The following is a 16,686-nucleotide window of genomic DNA, read 5'->3' on the forward strand; positions in this document are numbered from 1 at the left end:
TTCTCAATCTATTTAGCCATTGGGGAGGATGGGCCACAGAAGGGGGGTTAATTTTAGGCATCAGTGAGAAAGACTCAGCACCAATTTCAAGTAGCCGTTGTTCTGAATGGGACACGGAGACTCTCTCCTAAGAGCCTTTGGATCAAATCAAGGGCTCATCCAGTCCAGCATTTTGCTTCCAACAGGGGACAGCCAGGAAACCCACCAGCAGATCACGAAAGCAACAGCCTGCCCCACCCCCCGCCACAATCCCCTTCAGTTGTGATCCCTGGAAGCTACCTTGACAAAATATGACTAATAGGCCTCCATAACACACTCAGCTGTTTCAGAGCAAACAACTGCAGCCAACTGACTCTGGAGCATAATATACATACGAACGCGAAGGCTGCTAGCCTTCATAAAGAGAACTCTGCAATGATTTGGAGTATGGGCCACTCGACGTGCTGAAGAAAAGTTTATGGTACAGCCTCTTATAACTGTAGCACTTCAAAATGCAGGCAGGGGAACCTACATATATGAATGCTACCCATGGCAAGCTAGCATGAAAGGAGCCTAGCTTAATCTTCTGCCTGGCATACTAATTTTTTTAATGTCCTTTCTACATACGGCAGGATTCAAACATGTGACCTCCTGCCGGCATTCTGCAGTTATACAGTCTCAGGAGGGCTGAACCATGTGTCTTTTATAAACAAGTAACTCAGCTCTGTTTTTTAGGTGTTCAAAAAAAAACAAACCCCCATTCAAACTAACTCCCTATCTTGAGAAGGAGTGGAAGACGTCTGGCTGGCAGAACTGGGAGATGTAACCCTCCCACTTGACTGCCTAATGTGTGCCATCCAGCCTTCAAATATACTGTTTCCGCACTCTGCATTAGACCTGTTTGGACATTAATTCTCCACCCACATGCAGCAAGATCAAGAACAGCCCTCAGGCTTGCATGCTCATCCCTACTCTTGCCATGCATACAAACACACCACCTAAACTGAACGTTGCTCCCCTTTACTCATAACCGCAGGGTTTCCCAGTTCGCTTGTATGCACGAAGGAACAAGCAGAAGGAAAATTTGCAACCCACGTACCACTCCTGATCTCCCTATGGGTTACAACTGGGGTGTCACACCTAAATATATGTGCTTTGGGAGATCTGCATAGGGCTGAACTACACATTACATGATGATTCCACCTCCGCAGACTGGTACCAGTTGCTTTGGGGGGTTTTAAGGGAAAAGCACCCATGGGAGGCTGAGATCTTGAGGGGAGGAAAACCTACATGTAACAGATTCTAGAGAGATCCAGAAAACCACTTAGAACTGCTATTCCCAAACCAACATATCCTTGTTCAAAATCTTCTCCCACAATTTCTGCACCCACAAATGGAGTCAAGTGCCCAAGTTCAACAAGTGGGGGGGGGGGCGGAAGAAGAGAAGCACCATGCTTCAGTGTAAAGTTCTGTGGCCAAAATAACCACCAGCAGATTCCACTGAAATGCAGAAATCTCCTGGCATCTTAACAAATGTAGCAGCGTGGTTTAGTCAATGTGCTAAACAATATTTTAGGATAACAAGAATGAGCCACAGCAAGCCTTGAGCTCACATGCCCCTCCCTTCCATTCTCCCCTCCAACACAGCTAGTGTGGTGTAGTGGTTAGCGTCAGACTGGGTCTTGGGAGATCCGGGTTCTAGTCCCCACTTGACCATGAAGCTCATTGAGTGACTTTGGGCCAGTCACTCAATTTTCAGCCTCATCTACTTAACAGGGTTGTTGTGAGGGTTAAATGGAGAGAAGGAGGACCATGTAAGCTACATGGGGTTCCTTGCAAGAGGAAAAAAGGTGGGATATAAATGTAGTAGTGAATGAATGAATGAATAAATGAATGAGGAGTAGTTTGGTAAGTTTCCTTTCTGCTTTTGCTTAGAAACAACTTGCTATGTTGTCCAAACCAGCAAACTGTGGTTGATATTAATTATGGTTGGCTGGAAACAAGTGAATTTCAAACCCCGGTTATAATTTTTTTAGAAAAACAAGGCTTTAATAAGAACTATGGTTTAGCATGATATTGGAACCCAGTCACTGTGTCCCAAGATATCCAAAGAAGGACCCAAACGATGCATTTCACCAGTGAATTACATTCAAAGATTAACTCTTAGTTACATTTCATCAGTTCATCTTTTGTACCAGACACAAGCTACGGCAGAAGCATTCGGAGAAAAGTGTTTTGACCAACGTTTATTCAGCAATGCAACTGACAAAGGATTGTCTATGACCTAGTAAAGTTAAAACTCAAGTTCAGAGCTCCCCACAGCAGCACAGATAAGACTTTAAACAGCTTCACAAATCCAAGATATTAATCCTCCTCCATGAACACTAGACACTTTGTTTCAAGCTGTATCCACAAATTCTTCAAAAGGTCACAGACCAAGCATTTCCCTCATGCATCATTTACCAGTCAGTTGGTTGCAAGCAATGCTCATGTGTGGAATGAAATGTTGTCAAAAAAAATTCACTTTGAGGAAGTTTTACTCTTGATCAAAGTCAACATATGACATATGCTAGCAGCACTTACAAAAAATAAATATTTTACATGAAATATGGATGGTGAAGCAGCAGAAACATAATGCAATTATTCCCCCCTGATTTCAAAAACCTCTGAATACTAAGGGCTACCAACAAAAAGGCCATGCTATAAGTAACTCCTCGCATAATCAGTATCTCCAATTATCACCAGTGGGAACCTTCATCAACACCTTTGGTAGCATTTAAATTCCATAGCTGCTATTCCCAAACTAAGATTTGAGCATTTATACGGGACTGAAGGATGTATCTAGAATTGCAGCCTTCTGTTAGCCTATTAAGGCCACAATCCTATGCATGTTTAGACAGGAAAAAGGCCTACAACTCCCAGCATTCCCCAGCCAGCATTCCTCAGCCAGGACTTTTTTTCTTTATAAATATGCATAGGATTACACCCTTAGTCAGCTGTCCTTATGACATCCCATTATTAGTACAAGTACCCCTCACATAATTTTATTAATTTACAAGCAAATCAAGTCAGCAATCACCTAAATTTTCTTTTAGACTGAATGATAAAAGCCATACATGTGAGAAAACATTGGGCTGTGGGAGTTACTCTGCCTATTCAAGCTTGGATTTGTGGGACAAGGCATTTTTGAAAGTACACAGAAACATATACCTATGCTTGGTGAACGCAAGAAAGCAAGCTTCTATTATTTTTATAATATACACACGTTTATTTAAAATATGTAAGACATATTTTAAATGAACATGCTCAAGTTCATTCAAGGTGCTAGGCTACTTCTTGAGGAGGTAGAGCCCTGAGGTCTCATATATGTGTAGTCACAGATACTGCAATGGCTAGAAAAATCCGAGCACAGGACATTTGTATACTTATCACTCAAATGGGAGACCAGAGTGTATCCGCAAGTGGTTAAGGTACTCCCAGGCCACCCAGAAAGCTGAAACTTAGCACGCACATATAACCCCAAGAAATGCTGGTTTATTATTATTTAAGATTTAAGATTTATTAATATTTACTTTGGAAGACAGAAACAAAATTCAAAGTGATCTGGATAGACTGGAGCGCTGGGCAGAAAACAACAGAATGACATTTAATAGGGACAAATGCCAAGTTCTGCACCTAGGAAAATGAAACCAAATGCACAGTTACAAGATGGGGGATACGTGGCTCAACCACACTACGAGCGAGAAGGATCTTGGAATTGTTGTCGATCACAAGCTGAATATGAGCCAACAATGTGATGTGGCTGCAAAAAAGGCAAATGCTATTTTGGGCTGCATTCATAGAAGCATCGCTTCCAAATCCCAGGAAGTACTAGTTCCCCTCTACTCAACACTGGTTAGACCTCATCTGGAGTACTGTGTCCAGTTCTGGGCACCACACTTTAAGAAGATGCAGACAAACTGGAGAGGGTTCAGAGGAGGGCAACAAAGATGATCAGGGGACTGGAAACAAAGCCCTATGAAGAGAGACTGAAAGAACTGGCATGTTTAGCCTTGAGAAGAGAAGACTGAGGGGAGATATGATAGCACTCTTCAAGTACTTGAAAGGTTGTCACAGAGAAGAAGGCCAGGATCTCTTCTTGATCATCCCAGAGTGCAGGACACGGAATAATGGGCTCAAGTTACAGGAAGCCAGATTCCGGCTGAACATCAGGAAAAACTTCCTGACTGTAAGATCAATACGACAATGCAACCAATTACCTGGGGAGGTGGTGGGCTCTCCCACACTGGAGGCCTTCAAGACGAGGCTGGACAGCCATTTGTCAGGGATGCTCTGACTTGGATTCCTGCATTGAGCAGGGGGTTGGACTTGATGGCCTTGTAGGCCCCTTCCAACCCTACTATTCTATGATTCTATGATTCTATAAGAGCCTGAAGGCAAGGCATTTGTACAAGTCTTACTAGAAATGGAGGGGAGGGGGTGGAGGGATATATCCACCATTTTTTAAAGTCCTTCTAGAAAATGGAATTTAGGTCACACATATTCCATGACACACTGATTACTAAAAGGGGAACCTGCTAATCCCTTAAAAATGGGGAGGTGGAGAAATGCAGCCTCAAATGATTTAGTCACAGGCTGGCCAGAAAGATGGAATTTGGCTAACACATCCCCCCCCCCCGCAAGTTTTACTGATTATTAGTCCGGCCCCCAAATTAGACATTTTTACACTTAAGTGTCAAAACTTGGGGCATATAATTCACCTCATAAGAGGGGCCAGCATTCGAACCATTCCAGCAAGTTAGAATCATAGAATCACAGAATAGTAGGGTTGGAAGGGGCTTACAAGGCCATCAAGTCCAACCCCCTGCTCAATGCAGGAATCCAAGTCAGAGCATCCCTGACAGGTGGCTGTCCAGCCTCGTCTTGAACGCCACCAGTGTGGGAGAGCCCACCACCGCCCTAGGTAATTGGTTCCATTGTCATATTGCTCTAACAGTCAGGAAGTTTTTCCTGATGTTCAGCCGGAATCTGGCTTCCTGTCACTTGAGCCCATGATTTCGTGTCCTGCACTCTGGGATGATCGAGAAGAGATCCTGGCCATCCTCTCTGTGACAACCTTTCAAGTACTTGAAGAGCACTATCATATCTCCCCTCAGCCTTCTCTTCTCAAGGGTAAACATGCCAAGTTCTAGCAGAGGGAGATGAGAGGGAAAGCAGAGGCGCTCCACCAGCACTGCTGAAAGTCGGACTTCATCAGGCTCGTCTCCCTGAACTGTTTACATTCCAGCTGCTCATTATAAGAACTAGGGATGTCAGAGAATTCCGCCACAGATCTCAGTGAGGCCAAATGCCAGTGCATTCGGCCCCCCGAAATCCGTGGCGGAACGAAGCCCCCCCCCCCCCCGCGAAATGGGCCCGGAATGGAGCACGTACCTGCTGCTGTCTGCACTGCATTGCGAATGGTGGCCGCATCTGCAGCCACCATTCACTTCTTCCATATAGCCGTGATAGGCTACGTAAATACTTACGTAGCCTATCACGGCTAATGCAGTGACACCATTTGCGTTCCCTTTTTTTTGCCGTGTGATAGGCTATGTAAATATTTACGTAGCCTATCATGGCAAAATACAGGGACGCAAATGGCAGCGGCTATGGAAGCCGCCATTTGCGTCCCTGCAGGCTGCCCAGCGGCCAGATGTCTGGCTGTGGGTGGCCCTGGCCGGCAGCTCCATGGAATCTCCGTGGAGCAGAGCCAGCTGGAGAGAATTTCGGGGGGAGGGATGGAGCGCCTCCCCCCCACCGCGAATGTCACCCTTCGAAAAGGTAAGTGACTTTCGTACATCCCTAATAAGAACTACTGTTGAAGCTTTGAGAATTGGTGCCTGAGTTTGTTGCTTCCCTCTCCCCCACCATCCTTTTTTCCTTTTGTGTTGTGTCTTTCAGATTATAAGCCTGCAGGAAGGGACTCTCCTGTTTTCACTGATTGTGCATATGCCACTCTGGAACCCTTTTAGGCTGAAGAGCCATATAAAATGCTTTGCATGCATGCATGCATGCATGCATGAATAAATAAATAAATAAATGGGACAGAATGCCAGGCTCTGCATTGGTGCTCCATGCAGGGGTGGGCAAAAGTTAGATCTCCAGATGTTTTGGACTTCAGCTCCCAGCATTCCTGACCATTGGTCATGACGGCAGGGGCTTGTGGGAGTTGAAGTCCAAAATGTCTGGAGATCTACCTTCTTTCTATCCCTGTGCTGCAAGATACTCAAAAGCAACATAAGATTATTTCCCAGATGAGCAACTACTTAAGCAGACATGAAAGCCCAACCAAAGACACCTGCCAATTTCTGCACCATTATCAATCAGCCACTCCATTCCCCATGGCCTCTAATTAACTGGTTAAATCTGCCCAAACAACCCACAAAGGCTGTTAAACTTAGCCCACACTGAATTCTTCTTTTATTCTTCCGTACTCATAATGGTCATAATTATTTCCATTTCTACAGATTTTGAACTAAGGCTAAAAAGAAACGTCTTGCCAAAGCGAGGCATAGGGTATCTATGGCAGAGAAGTTATTGCAAGTTGGGTCGTCAGGACTTCACCTCGAAACTCCATATCCACTGAAATAGCAGACAGCTTTGAAGCTAATGAGAAGAGGAATAAACTCATTTTTCCGCATTTTAGTAAGTTTATCAAAAAGAGATCATTCTTCTCTGTCAGCAGTACTAACTTAAACACAGTTTCACAGAACTGCCATTAAAATCAATGGAATTTATTTCCAAGCAGGCAATTTAGGATCAAGTAAAAGCAAACTATGATCCTACCAAGTTTTCAACAACTTTTGTAAAAACGCATCACTGGTAGTCCTTGAATTTATCCTTTATAAATGTATAGCTTTGGCTAAAGAGTGGCTAATGCCTACCTCAAATAACATACAGTACTTTGGGGGAAGTCAATTTCTCATGTCAGTTACTCATCATTAGAAATCTCCATTCTTTCCAAGTTGAAAATATTTTTCTGAATATGTGTTACTTTACAGATGGCATAACAGTGGCTGTGAGAAAATGCTTAAACCACTGGAGTTCTTAACTCCCTTAGGGTGGTCAGATGCAAAAGATGACAGGGCTCCTGCACCTTTAATACTTGTGCAGAAGAGGGAATTTCAGCAGGTCTGGCTTGTCATGGAAGCCATACCTTCTGAAATTTCTATTAAAGGTGCAGGTGCCCTGTCCGTGTTTGCATCTTATCACCTTACTCCTAATGAGTTAGACAGCTAAACTCTGCAAGATAGAAAATTATAAAACTTAAGGCATTTTCACAAAGAGAGAAAAAGAGAAGGGAGAACCTCTAAATAAATTTATTCAACCCAATGTATTCTGAGTATAGTCTCTGTAAAAAAAACATGTATGTCTTCCAGAAAATTTCAGTTATGGGGTGGCAAAGAAATACAGACTTAGTCATGCTTTGAGTAGACCCATTTAAATTAGCAGGCCAAGTTAGACATGACTAACTTAAGTCCCACTGAACTCAACGGGTCTATTCTAAGCGTGACTGTAAATACAACGCAACACATTTTTCTAAGCATTCTACAAATCCTGTGCTGGGCTGAATTAATGAAATCTCTCTCAATCCTGCACTGATGCCTGCCTTTCCTCACCCTTCTCTTTTTTCATTCTCTCTCTCTCCCTCTCTCACACACACACTGATTTTCTATTATTGAAAGTATAATGAATATCACTTTTTACATTAACAGAAGTACAGTAACAGATAAAAGTGGCTGTTCAAAAGTAATTTGAACATACACAATTATAAGCCTTTATATGCCATCACTCAAAGTCCTCATTTTGTGGGACAATGTGAAGGGTGAGATCCATTTTTAGAAAAGCTGCACACAGTTATTTAGAATAAATGTAAACTATGCTCTCACACACCACTTTGTGCATGCACATGTCTCCCCCTGAAATTTCTGAACTCTGATATTGCTAACACATTTATGTATATGGTAGGAGTCTAATCTGTTTCTTTGCCTACTCTATACAATAGGTGGGCAGAAGGTATATTTGGATCCACTTGCAGATCTCTGAGTGATTTGCAAGAGATTGGTAAAGATTACTGACTCCCAACTGTTTAACAATAGCAGCAACAAAATGACTCCCCTGTCTTGCCCTAAATTATAATGCTGAAATGAAGAAAGCTGGGGGCGGGGGGAGGCCAGGAGTGAATTTGTGTGTGGAAGGACTGTGATTGCCATTCAGTTCAAAAGGAATTCCTGGGCTCAGAATTCTTTAATTCTAAGTGTATGTTTTTGGAGGAGACTCAAGTGTTGGAGGATCTCTGGGTTCTAGTAAAAAACACAGTGGATCCCACAAGCCTGAAGTCTATCCACCCCTAGAACACAGAGCCACCGATTATCGAGCAAAATTAAAAGAGAATACATCATACTTCTCAGCTGTCAAAAGGCATTGGGGTAAGTGGTGAACCTCATGGGGTCCAAACACCTATTCTGCTTATAAAGCAGCTTCTAAAGTTTCCGAGCCCCAGGTTCAGAAATGGTTCCTGCTTCTGTCCAAAAAGTCATATGTGAATATCATTTTCAATGGCTTCCTTGAAAAAATGAAGTGTTCTTGCAGGTCACTCAGAAGGGACAGTTCCCCGATTCTCTCAGGTCTACTTAAATCCCTGCTCCCAATTCCAGCCCACAAAAAGGAGGAGGAATGATCCCTCAGTTCTCACAGCAAAAAACCCTATTCCCAAGCCATGAAAGTGACCCATCACAGGATCGAAAGGAGCCCTCCAATGATCTGCAATATATCCACTTGTTGCTCCCAATCCCACCCCAAACAGTCAATGTCTCATTTCCCCACACACAAGGGCCCCCTGTTCACATGGCAGAGGGATGGAGCTTGAATATAGCCACAGCTACATCCTTTATTTCACAGGGCTCCCAATTTCCACATCCCACAAGAGATTAGTTGCAGCAAGCCCACAGTACTTTCCCTCACCTTAACCCCTAAAGCCCCAAATTTTGCAAACCCCAAGATTATATAATCCAGAACAACAAGGATTAAGCCCCAGTGCTTCTACACATTTCTCTAAGAGGAAGCCCAGAATGACCATTTCCTTTATATGCTACACTAAAAGGGTCCCCGCTTGCCATACTGCACCCAGCTACTTCCCCATGTCACTCAAGCAAGTCCCATCTCCCAATTTTCTCTCAAGGTGTCACAGTTTAGAGGTAGACCACATGCTTTTCATGCAGAAAGTTGTTGGTTCAATCCAGGCATCTCCAGGTAGGGCTAGGAAAGAATCCGGCCTGAAACCCTGGAGAGCTGCTGCCAGTCAATGTCAACAATACTGGGCTAGATGGACCAGAAGGTCTGACTCAGTAGGAGGCAGCCTCCTATGTTCCTATGACTTCCATACACCCCCCCCCCCCAAGAGTGGAACCCAACTGGTCCAGCTAGTACCATCTCATGCCACTTCAAGAGAAAAAAAAACTGCTGAAATCCTTAGTAATCGCCAGGGGAATCATCCCCACAAGAACAACTAAGAGCACAATCCTATGCATGTTTAGACAGAGAAAAGGCCTACAACTCCCAGCAAGGCTGGCTGGGGAATGCTGGGAGTTGTAGGCCTTTTCTCTGTCTAAACATGCATAGGATTGTGCCTTAAATGTCTTGCAGAACCTTGAAGACTAACAGGTTTACTGTGGCAGAAACTTTCATGGACCAGAGCCCATCTTGTCCGATGCATGATGTGCACTTTAGTCCACAGAAGCATACTAGAGGGCCACCCTGATTTAAAAGGCAACTCTATACGTAATATACTCACAGAAATAAGTGCCAGTGAATTAAATAGCGATTACTCCAAAGTAATGTTGAAGACACTTCCAGATGCCCCAAGTGTCTGTTGTAGGAGCCTAAAAAGGCTCCTCAAGAACTCCTCCCCCTAGAGATGAACTGCAATGCATCACCCATCTGGTTCTCATGTCTCCCCAATACCTACACAGCCCATTCTCATCTCCTATGGAATGAGACCCAACTAGACCTCTGCTTTCCTTTATGCCAGAGTATTTAACTCACTGCTGGCGTTCCTAAAGCAAAGAACTCCAGTGCATCCTTAGCAGGACAGAGGATATGGGAAAGAGTGGATTCATCCCACTAGAGATTAGCATAATCCAGTGTTATTTCGTCTCTCTCTACACCAAAAAAAAAAAAAGCCCTCCCACCAACTTATAAGGGCAGGGGGGAGGGAGGTCCCTAAATGGCTGGAGCCAGGTTTCATCCCTCACCCCATATAAGACCACAAAGACCCACACACAATTCAGCCCACAGGCTGGGCACCCCATTACTTCATCCCACCAAATAAACTGCAAGACATCTTCCAGCTCCTCCTCCTCCTCTCTCCTACCCCAACATCCATTCAGCAAATTCAACTGGAGCAAAATCCAGCTAGTGGATGGATCCCTTCCATCTCAGGCCCCAAGGCAGCTCCCTGCTGGCCTCCTTCAAAGACAAAAAAAAACCCTTCCAGTGCATCCTCAGGAGGGTGGATAGATAGAGTAACCCCCACAAAACCTGAATTGCCAGGCTGTTTCACATCCTCACACACACACCCAAACCAAGAAAAATGGGGGAAGCCCCTAAACAAGAAAGCAGTCAAAGCTATTGTAGCGGGGGGGATCTGTTAGATTAATTATGGGTTTCTGTATTTGTCACTTGTATCAAGAGTTTTTATGGAGGGAAGCAGGTCATGCATTTAAAATAACAATAACAACAACAAGGTAGGAAACAGTTCATGCATTTAAAATAACAATAATAATAATGCATTCATGCATTTAAAGGAAGAAGAAGAAGAAGAAGAAGAAGAAGAAGAAGGTGGGAAGCTGTTGGTGCATTCAAAACAATTATAATAACTACAAGGTGGGAAGCCATTGGTACATTTAAAATACTACAACAACAACAACGTGGGAAGCTGTTGATGCATTTAAAACAACAACAACATGGAAAGTAGCCCATGCATTTAAGATAACAACAACAACAACAAGATGGGAAGTAGTTCATGCATTTAAAATAATAATAATGCGTTCATGCATTTAAAGTAACAATAAGAAGAAAAAGAAGAAAGAGGAGGAGGAGGAGGAGGAGGGAAGCTGTTGGTGCATTCAAAACAATAATAATAACTACAAGGTGGAAGCCATTGGTGCATTTAAAATACAACAACAACAACGTGGGAAGCTGTTGATGCATTTAAAACAACAACAACAACATGGAAAGTAGTCCATGCATTTAAGATAATAACAATAACATGGGAAGCAGTTCATGCATTTAAAATAACAATAATAATGCATTCATGCATTTAAAGTAAGAAGAAGAAGAAGGTGGGAAGCTGTTGGTGCATTCAAAACAATAATAATAACTACAAGGTGGGAAGCCATTGGTGCATTTAAAACAACAACAACATGGAAAGTAGTCCATGCATTTAAGATAATAACAACAACACTGTGGGCAGCAGTTAATACATTTAAAACAACAACAATGAGAAGAAGAAGGATAGAGTCACGCCTTTCTCCCCATACTGGACCCCAAGGAGCGGACACAGGCACACACAGTTTGCCCTCGTAGATCTCACAGAATCCTAGGGCTAGAAGGGGCCTACGAGACCATCGAGTCCACCCCCTCTCAGTGCAGGAAGCCTGGGTCCCGGGCGGCCCCCCATCCCACAGCTAACCAGGGCCGGCCCTGCTCGGCTTCCAAGATCAGACGAGATCAGGCAAACAGCATTGCTGGAGAGGTGTCACAGCATCCTAGGGCTGGAAGGGGGCCTGCGAGACCATCGAGTCCACCCCCTCTCAGTGCAGGAAGCCTGGGTCCCGGGCGGCCCCCCAGCCCAGCGCTACCCCGGGCCGGCCCTGCTCCGCTTCCGAGATCAGACGAGCAGTATTACTGGAGAGGTGGCACAGAATCCTAGGGCTGGACGGGGGCCTGCGAGACCATCGAGTCCACCCCCTCTCAGCGCAGGAAGCCTGGTTCCCGGGCGGCCCCCCAGCCCAGCGCTACCCTGGGCCGGCCCTGCTCCGCTTCCGAGATCAGACGAGCAGTATTACTGGAGAGGTGGCACAGAATCCTAGGGCTGGACAGGGGCCTGCGAGACCATCGAGTCCACCCCCTCTCAGTGCAGGAAGCCTGGTTCCCGGGCGGCCCCCCAGCCCAGCGCTACCCTGGGCCGGCCCTGCTCCGCTTCCGAGATCAGACGAGCAGTATTACTGGAGAGGTGGCACAGAATCCTAGGGCTGGACGGGGGCCTGCGAGACCATCGAGTCCACCCCTCTCAGCGCAGGAAGCCTGGGTCCCGGGCGGCCCCCCAGCCCAGCGCTACCCCGGGCCGGCCCTGCTCCGCTTCCGAGATCAGACGAGCAGCATTACTGGAGGGGTGTCACAGCATCCTAGGGCTGGAAGGGGGCCTGCGAGACCATCGAGTCCACCCCCTCTCAGCGCAGGAAGCCTGGTTCCCGGGCGGCCCCCCAGCCCAGCGCTACCCCGGGCCGGCCCTGCTCCGCTTCCGAGATCAGACGAGCAGTATTACTGGAGAGGTGGCACAGAATCCTAGGGCTGGACGGGGGCCTGCGAGACCATCGAGTCCACCCCCTCTCAGTGCAGGAAGCCTGGTTCCCGGGCGGCCCCCCAGCCCAGCGCTACCCCGGGCCGGTCCTGCTCCGCTTCCGAGATCAGACGAGCAGCATTACTGGAGGGGTGGCACAGAATCCTAGGGCTGGACGGGGGCCTGCGAGACCATCGAGTCCACCCCCTCTCAGTGCAGGAAGCCTGGTTCCCGGGCGGCCCCCCAGCCCAGCGCTACCCCGGGCCGGTCCTGCTCCGCTTCCGAGATCAGACGAGCAGCATTACTGGAGGGGTGGCACAGAATCCTAGGGCTGGACGGGGGCCTGCGAGACCATCGAGTCCACCCCCTCTCAGTGCAGGAAGCCTGGTTCCCGGGCGGCCCCCCAGCCCAGCGCTACCCCGGGCCGGCCCTGCTCCGCTTCCGAGATCAGACGAGCAACATTACTGGAGGGGTGTCACAGCATCCTAGGGCTGGAAGGGGGCCTGCGAGACCATCGAGTCCACCCCCTCTCAGCGCAGGAAGCCTGGTTCCCGGGCGGCCCCCCAGCCCAGCGCTACCCCGGGCCGGCCCTGCTCCGCTTCCGAGATCAGACGAGCAGTATTACTGGAGAGGTGGCACAGAATCCTAGGGCTGGACGGGGGCCTGCGAGACCATCGAGTCCACCCCCTCTCAGCGCAGGAAGCCTGGTTCCCGGGCGGCCCCCCAGCCCAGCGCAACCCCGGGCCGGCCCTGCCCCGCTTCCGAGATGAGGCCCCTCAGGCCCTTTCCCCCAACTCCTTCGCACACGCCGTCCTCCGGGAGCGCCCCCCCCCGGGGAAAGCAGCCCCCTCAGAGGAGGAGGAGCAGCAGCAGCAGCCGCCGCCGCCTCCCCCGGCCGCTTCCATCCCTCCCCGCCCAGGCGAGGAAAGCACACGCGGCCGCCGGGCGCCCCCCGCCCCCCTCACGACCCCCCCTTGGGGGCGCCTCAGGGCGCCCCTCCCCCGCGGGGCCGTTACCTGCTCGTCGAAGCGGCTCACCACGGCCTGCACCCACTCCACGGGCTTGTGGGCCGCCATGTCCCGCCGCCCAGGCGGGCGCTGGCCGCGGGGAAGGGGCCCTCGGCGCCCCGCGCTCCCCTCGGCGCGATCCGGCCGCCGCGCTCAGCTCTCGCCCTCCTCCTCCTCCTCCGCCGCCGCCGCCGCCATCAGAGCCCACAGGCCGCCATGACACCGCGCCGGAAGCGGGCCGCCGCGTCCGCCCCCGACACCAGCCCGGGCCGCCGGGAGACGGAGGGAGAGACGGGCGGACCGACAAGTGTGTGTATGTGTGTGTGTGTGGAGATGGGGGGGGGAGAGGGGGGGACTGCGCATGCGCCCCGGGGCCGGGCGAGCCGCGGCGAGCGGCCAGGCGCATGCGCCGCGGGGCGAGCCCGCCGGGAGGGGGGCGAGGGACGGCTGGAGGCGCGTGCGCGCTGAGCGGGGAAGGCGCCAAGCGGCCGGGGAGAGCGACGCCCTGCGCCGCGGCGGGAGGCGGCGCATGCGCGCGCCGCGGCCGCGGTTCGACGGGCTCGGCCGTCCGCTGGCCCGCCCTGCTTCGGGAGCGGGCTCGGCGTTCGACTCCTCCTCCTCCTCCTCCTCAGGGGCCTTTCCCCTTTCCCTTTGTGGGGGAATTGGCGGGGCTGCTTCTCTACGCGGAGGCAGGGACTGGGGCGCTGGGGCCTCGTGCCTTCCACCAGCCTTTACGGACTTGTGAAGGTCTTTACAGGCCTTAAAACACCCTGACGGCCTGTTCTTGAAACAGCTTGCGCTTTTTGTTTTGTTTTTAAACGGGGATGTGTCAGGCTGCCGCCCTGCACCCCCTTACCTGGGAGTAAGCGCCGCCGAAGTAAGCGGCGCCGAACCTCTGAGCAGAGATGTATGGGGTGGCCTTTTAAATCAGGACTGGGGAGCCTGCGGTCTTGCGGGTGATGGTGCGCTGCGGCTCCCATCATCGCTGGCCATGCCTCCTAGCCTGAGGAAGAGCTCTGGAGAACCTGGAAGCTTGCACGCTTCTGTGGTATTTCGGTTGCTCCTTATATAAGGCATCGCCCAACTATGGGCTTCTTGCCGTGCAATCTTATACATGTCGATTCGCAACTGGGGTCCAACCCCATCTGCAAGGCCTCAGGCGCTTTCAGATAACTTTCTCAAGGCTGCAGTCCTGTTACTTAATTCTGATTAAATTCTTGTTTAACACAGGAACGGCAAAAAAAAAAAAAAGGCTTCCCCCTCTAAATTAGGCTGTTAGAATCCCTCATCTACTAAATTATCATGTACTAAATTAGATGTAGATTTGTACTTGTATATGCAAATCATCCCAGTGTAGGGCTCATGGGGAACGGCAGGTAGTTAGCTCCACCCCCTGGACTACCATTTTGCATCTGGCTCCACCCCCTGGACTACCATTTTGCATCTGGCTCCACCCCCTGGACTACCATTTTGCATCTGGCTCCACCCCCTGGACTACCATTTTGCATCTGGCTCCTCCCCCTGGACTACCATTTTGCATCTGGCTCCTCCCCCTGGACTACCATTTTGCATCTGGCTTCACCCCCTGGACTACCATTTTGCATCTGGCTCCTCCCCCTGGACTACCATTTTGCATCTGGCTCCTCCCCCTGGACTACCATTTTGCATCTGGCTCCTCCCCCTGGACTACCATTTTGCATCTGGCTCCACCCCCTGGACTACCATTTTGCATCTGGCTCCACCCCCTGGACTACCATTTTGCATCTGGCTCCACCCCCTGGACTACCATTTTGCATCTGGCTCCACCCCAGACGTTATGTTATGTATGCAGCTCCAGTTGGTGGACTTTGGGCCATGCCAAAAAAAAATCAGTGGTTTGCTGCTATGGAGTAGTAAATAGGCCAAATTTAGCTTGAGAAAAAGAAAATTCTGAGAGTGCCTTGGCCTGCAAGAAGGTCAAACCAGTCCATGCTCCAGGAAATCAAGCCAGACTGCTCACTTGAGGGAAGGATATTAAAGGCAAAACTGAAGTACTTTGGCCACATAACGAGAAGACGGGATACCCTGGAGTAGATGCTGATGCTAGGGAAAGTGGAAGGCCAAAGGGAGAGGGGCCGACCAAGGGCAAGGTGGATGGATGATATTCTGGAGGTGACGGACTCGACCTTGGGGGAGCTGGGGGTGGCGACAGCCGACAGGAAGCTCTGGCGTGGGCTGGTCCATGAGGTCACGAAGAGTCAGAAGCGACTGAGTGAATAAACAACAGCACCACTCTGTAGCAGTTTGCCACCAAATTTCGGCAACAAAGCACTGCCTCTTTTGCCACCAGCAGCAACAGTGCAGCCCATGAGAGATGCCGGGGGAACATAAATGGCCCCTGGACCCCCTGAAGTTGCCCACTCCTGTTATATGGTATTGAGCTTTGAGGCTTTAGCCGATCATTTGTTCAGGAGCTGGAGCAGATCCAAAATTATTTTCAGAAGAAAGTACCAGCTTTACCTGTTGGCACCCGTGCCACTCCTGTCTGTGCAGAAATGGGCTGGCCTTCAGTTCGTGCTGGATTATAAGTCTGGCTAACATAATAGAATGTTAACTTTGCCATCTTCACGCTTGGTCTGTAAAGCTTACGGCCCGCCCTTAAATTCTTAGAGGAAAGTAACTGCATTACAGACACTTGCTAGAGGTCTTGATTGTCAACTGACTAAAATATAGTTGATGTCCACATCTCAGGTGTTTGGAAAAGGCTTTCTCACTGATACGGTAATCATCCATTCTTCTAGATTTTCTAGATTGTATCCATGCATTGTCAGATTATCAGAAAGCCAGTTATCTGGATCCTGTTACTTTTATGTCCACATAGGAATGCTTTTAAAGAATTGAGATTTAACATTATGCCCTCTGCTTTTGTAGAAGGCCATCATAAGAAATTACCATTGGAACAGCGTTCTTGTGTGTTGTGTAAAACTGTTACCGAGGATACTGTTCATTATGGCCTCTTTCTAAGGATTCACATACAATTTAGGCTTAGGAAGAATTTAGTTACACCATGTGAATTTGTATGTCTTCTGTTGTTTGGTAACAGCAATTATGTTACCT

The 16,686-nt window shown here is 48.6% G+C and overlaps 1 protein-coding gene across 7 annotated transcripts in view; it reads right to left on the reverse strand.

Annotated features, from left to right (window-relative positions):
- The window catches only part of NF1 (neurofibromin 1), a 236,608-nt gene extending 222,605 nt beyond the window's left edge, over positions 1-14,003 (reverse strand). For all 7 annotated transcript variants that reach the window (XM_084822899.1, XM_084822897.1, XM_084822895.1 and 4 more), the window contains exon 1: positions 13,600-14,003. In XM_084822899.1, the coding sequence (XP_084679025.1) occupies positions 13,600-13,659 (60 nt within the window). In that variant the 5' untranslated portion in view covers positions 13,660-14,003. The remainder of the gene's footprint in view (positions 1-13,599) is intronic.
- Between the last annotated feature and the right edge of the window lie 2,683 nt (positions 14,004-16,686).

Source organism: Heloderma suspectum, chromosome 16 (assembly GCF_057233095.1).
Source record: "Heloderma suspectum isolate Gila_16-S chromosome 16, 16-S_ref, whole genome shotgun sequence".
NCBI classification, from domain to species: domain Eukaryota; kingdom Metazoa; phylum Chordata; class Lepidosauria; order Squamata; family Helodermatidae; genus Heloderma; species Heloderma suspectum.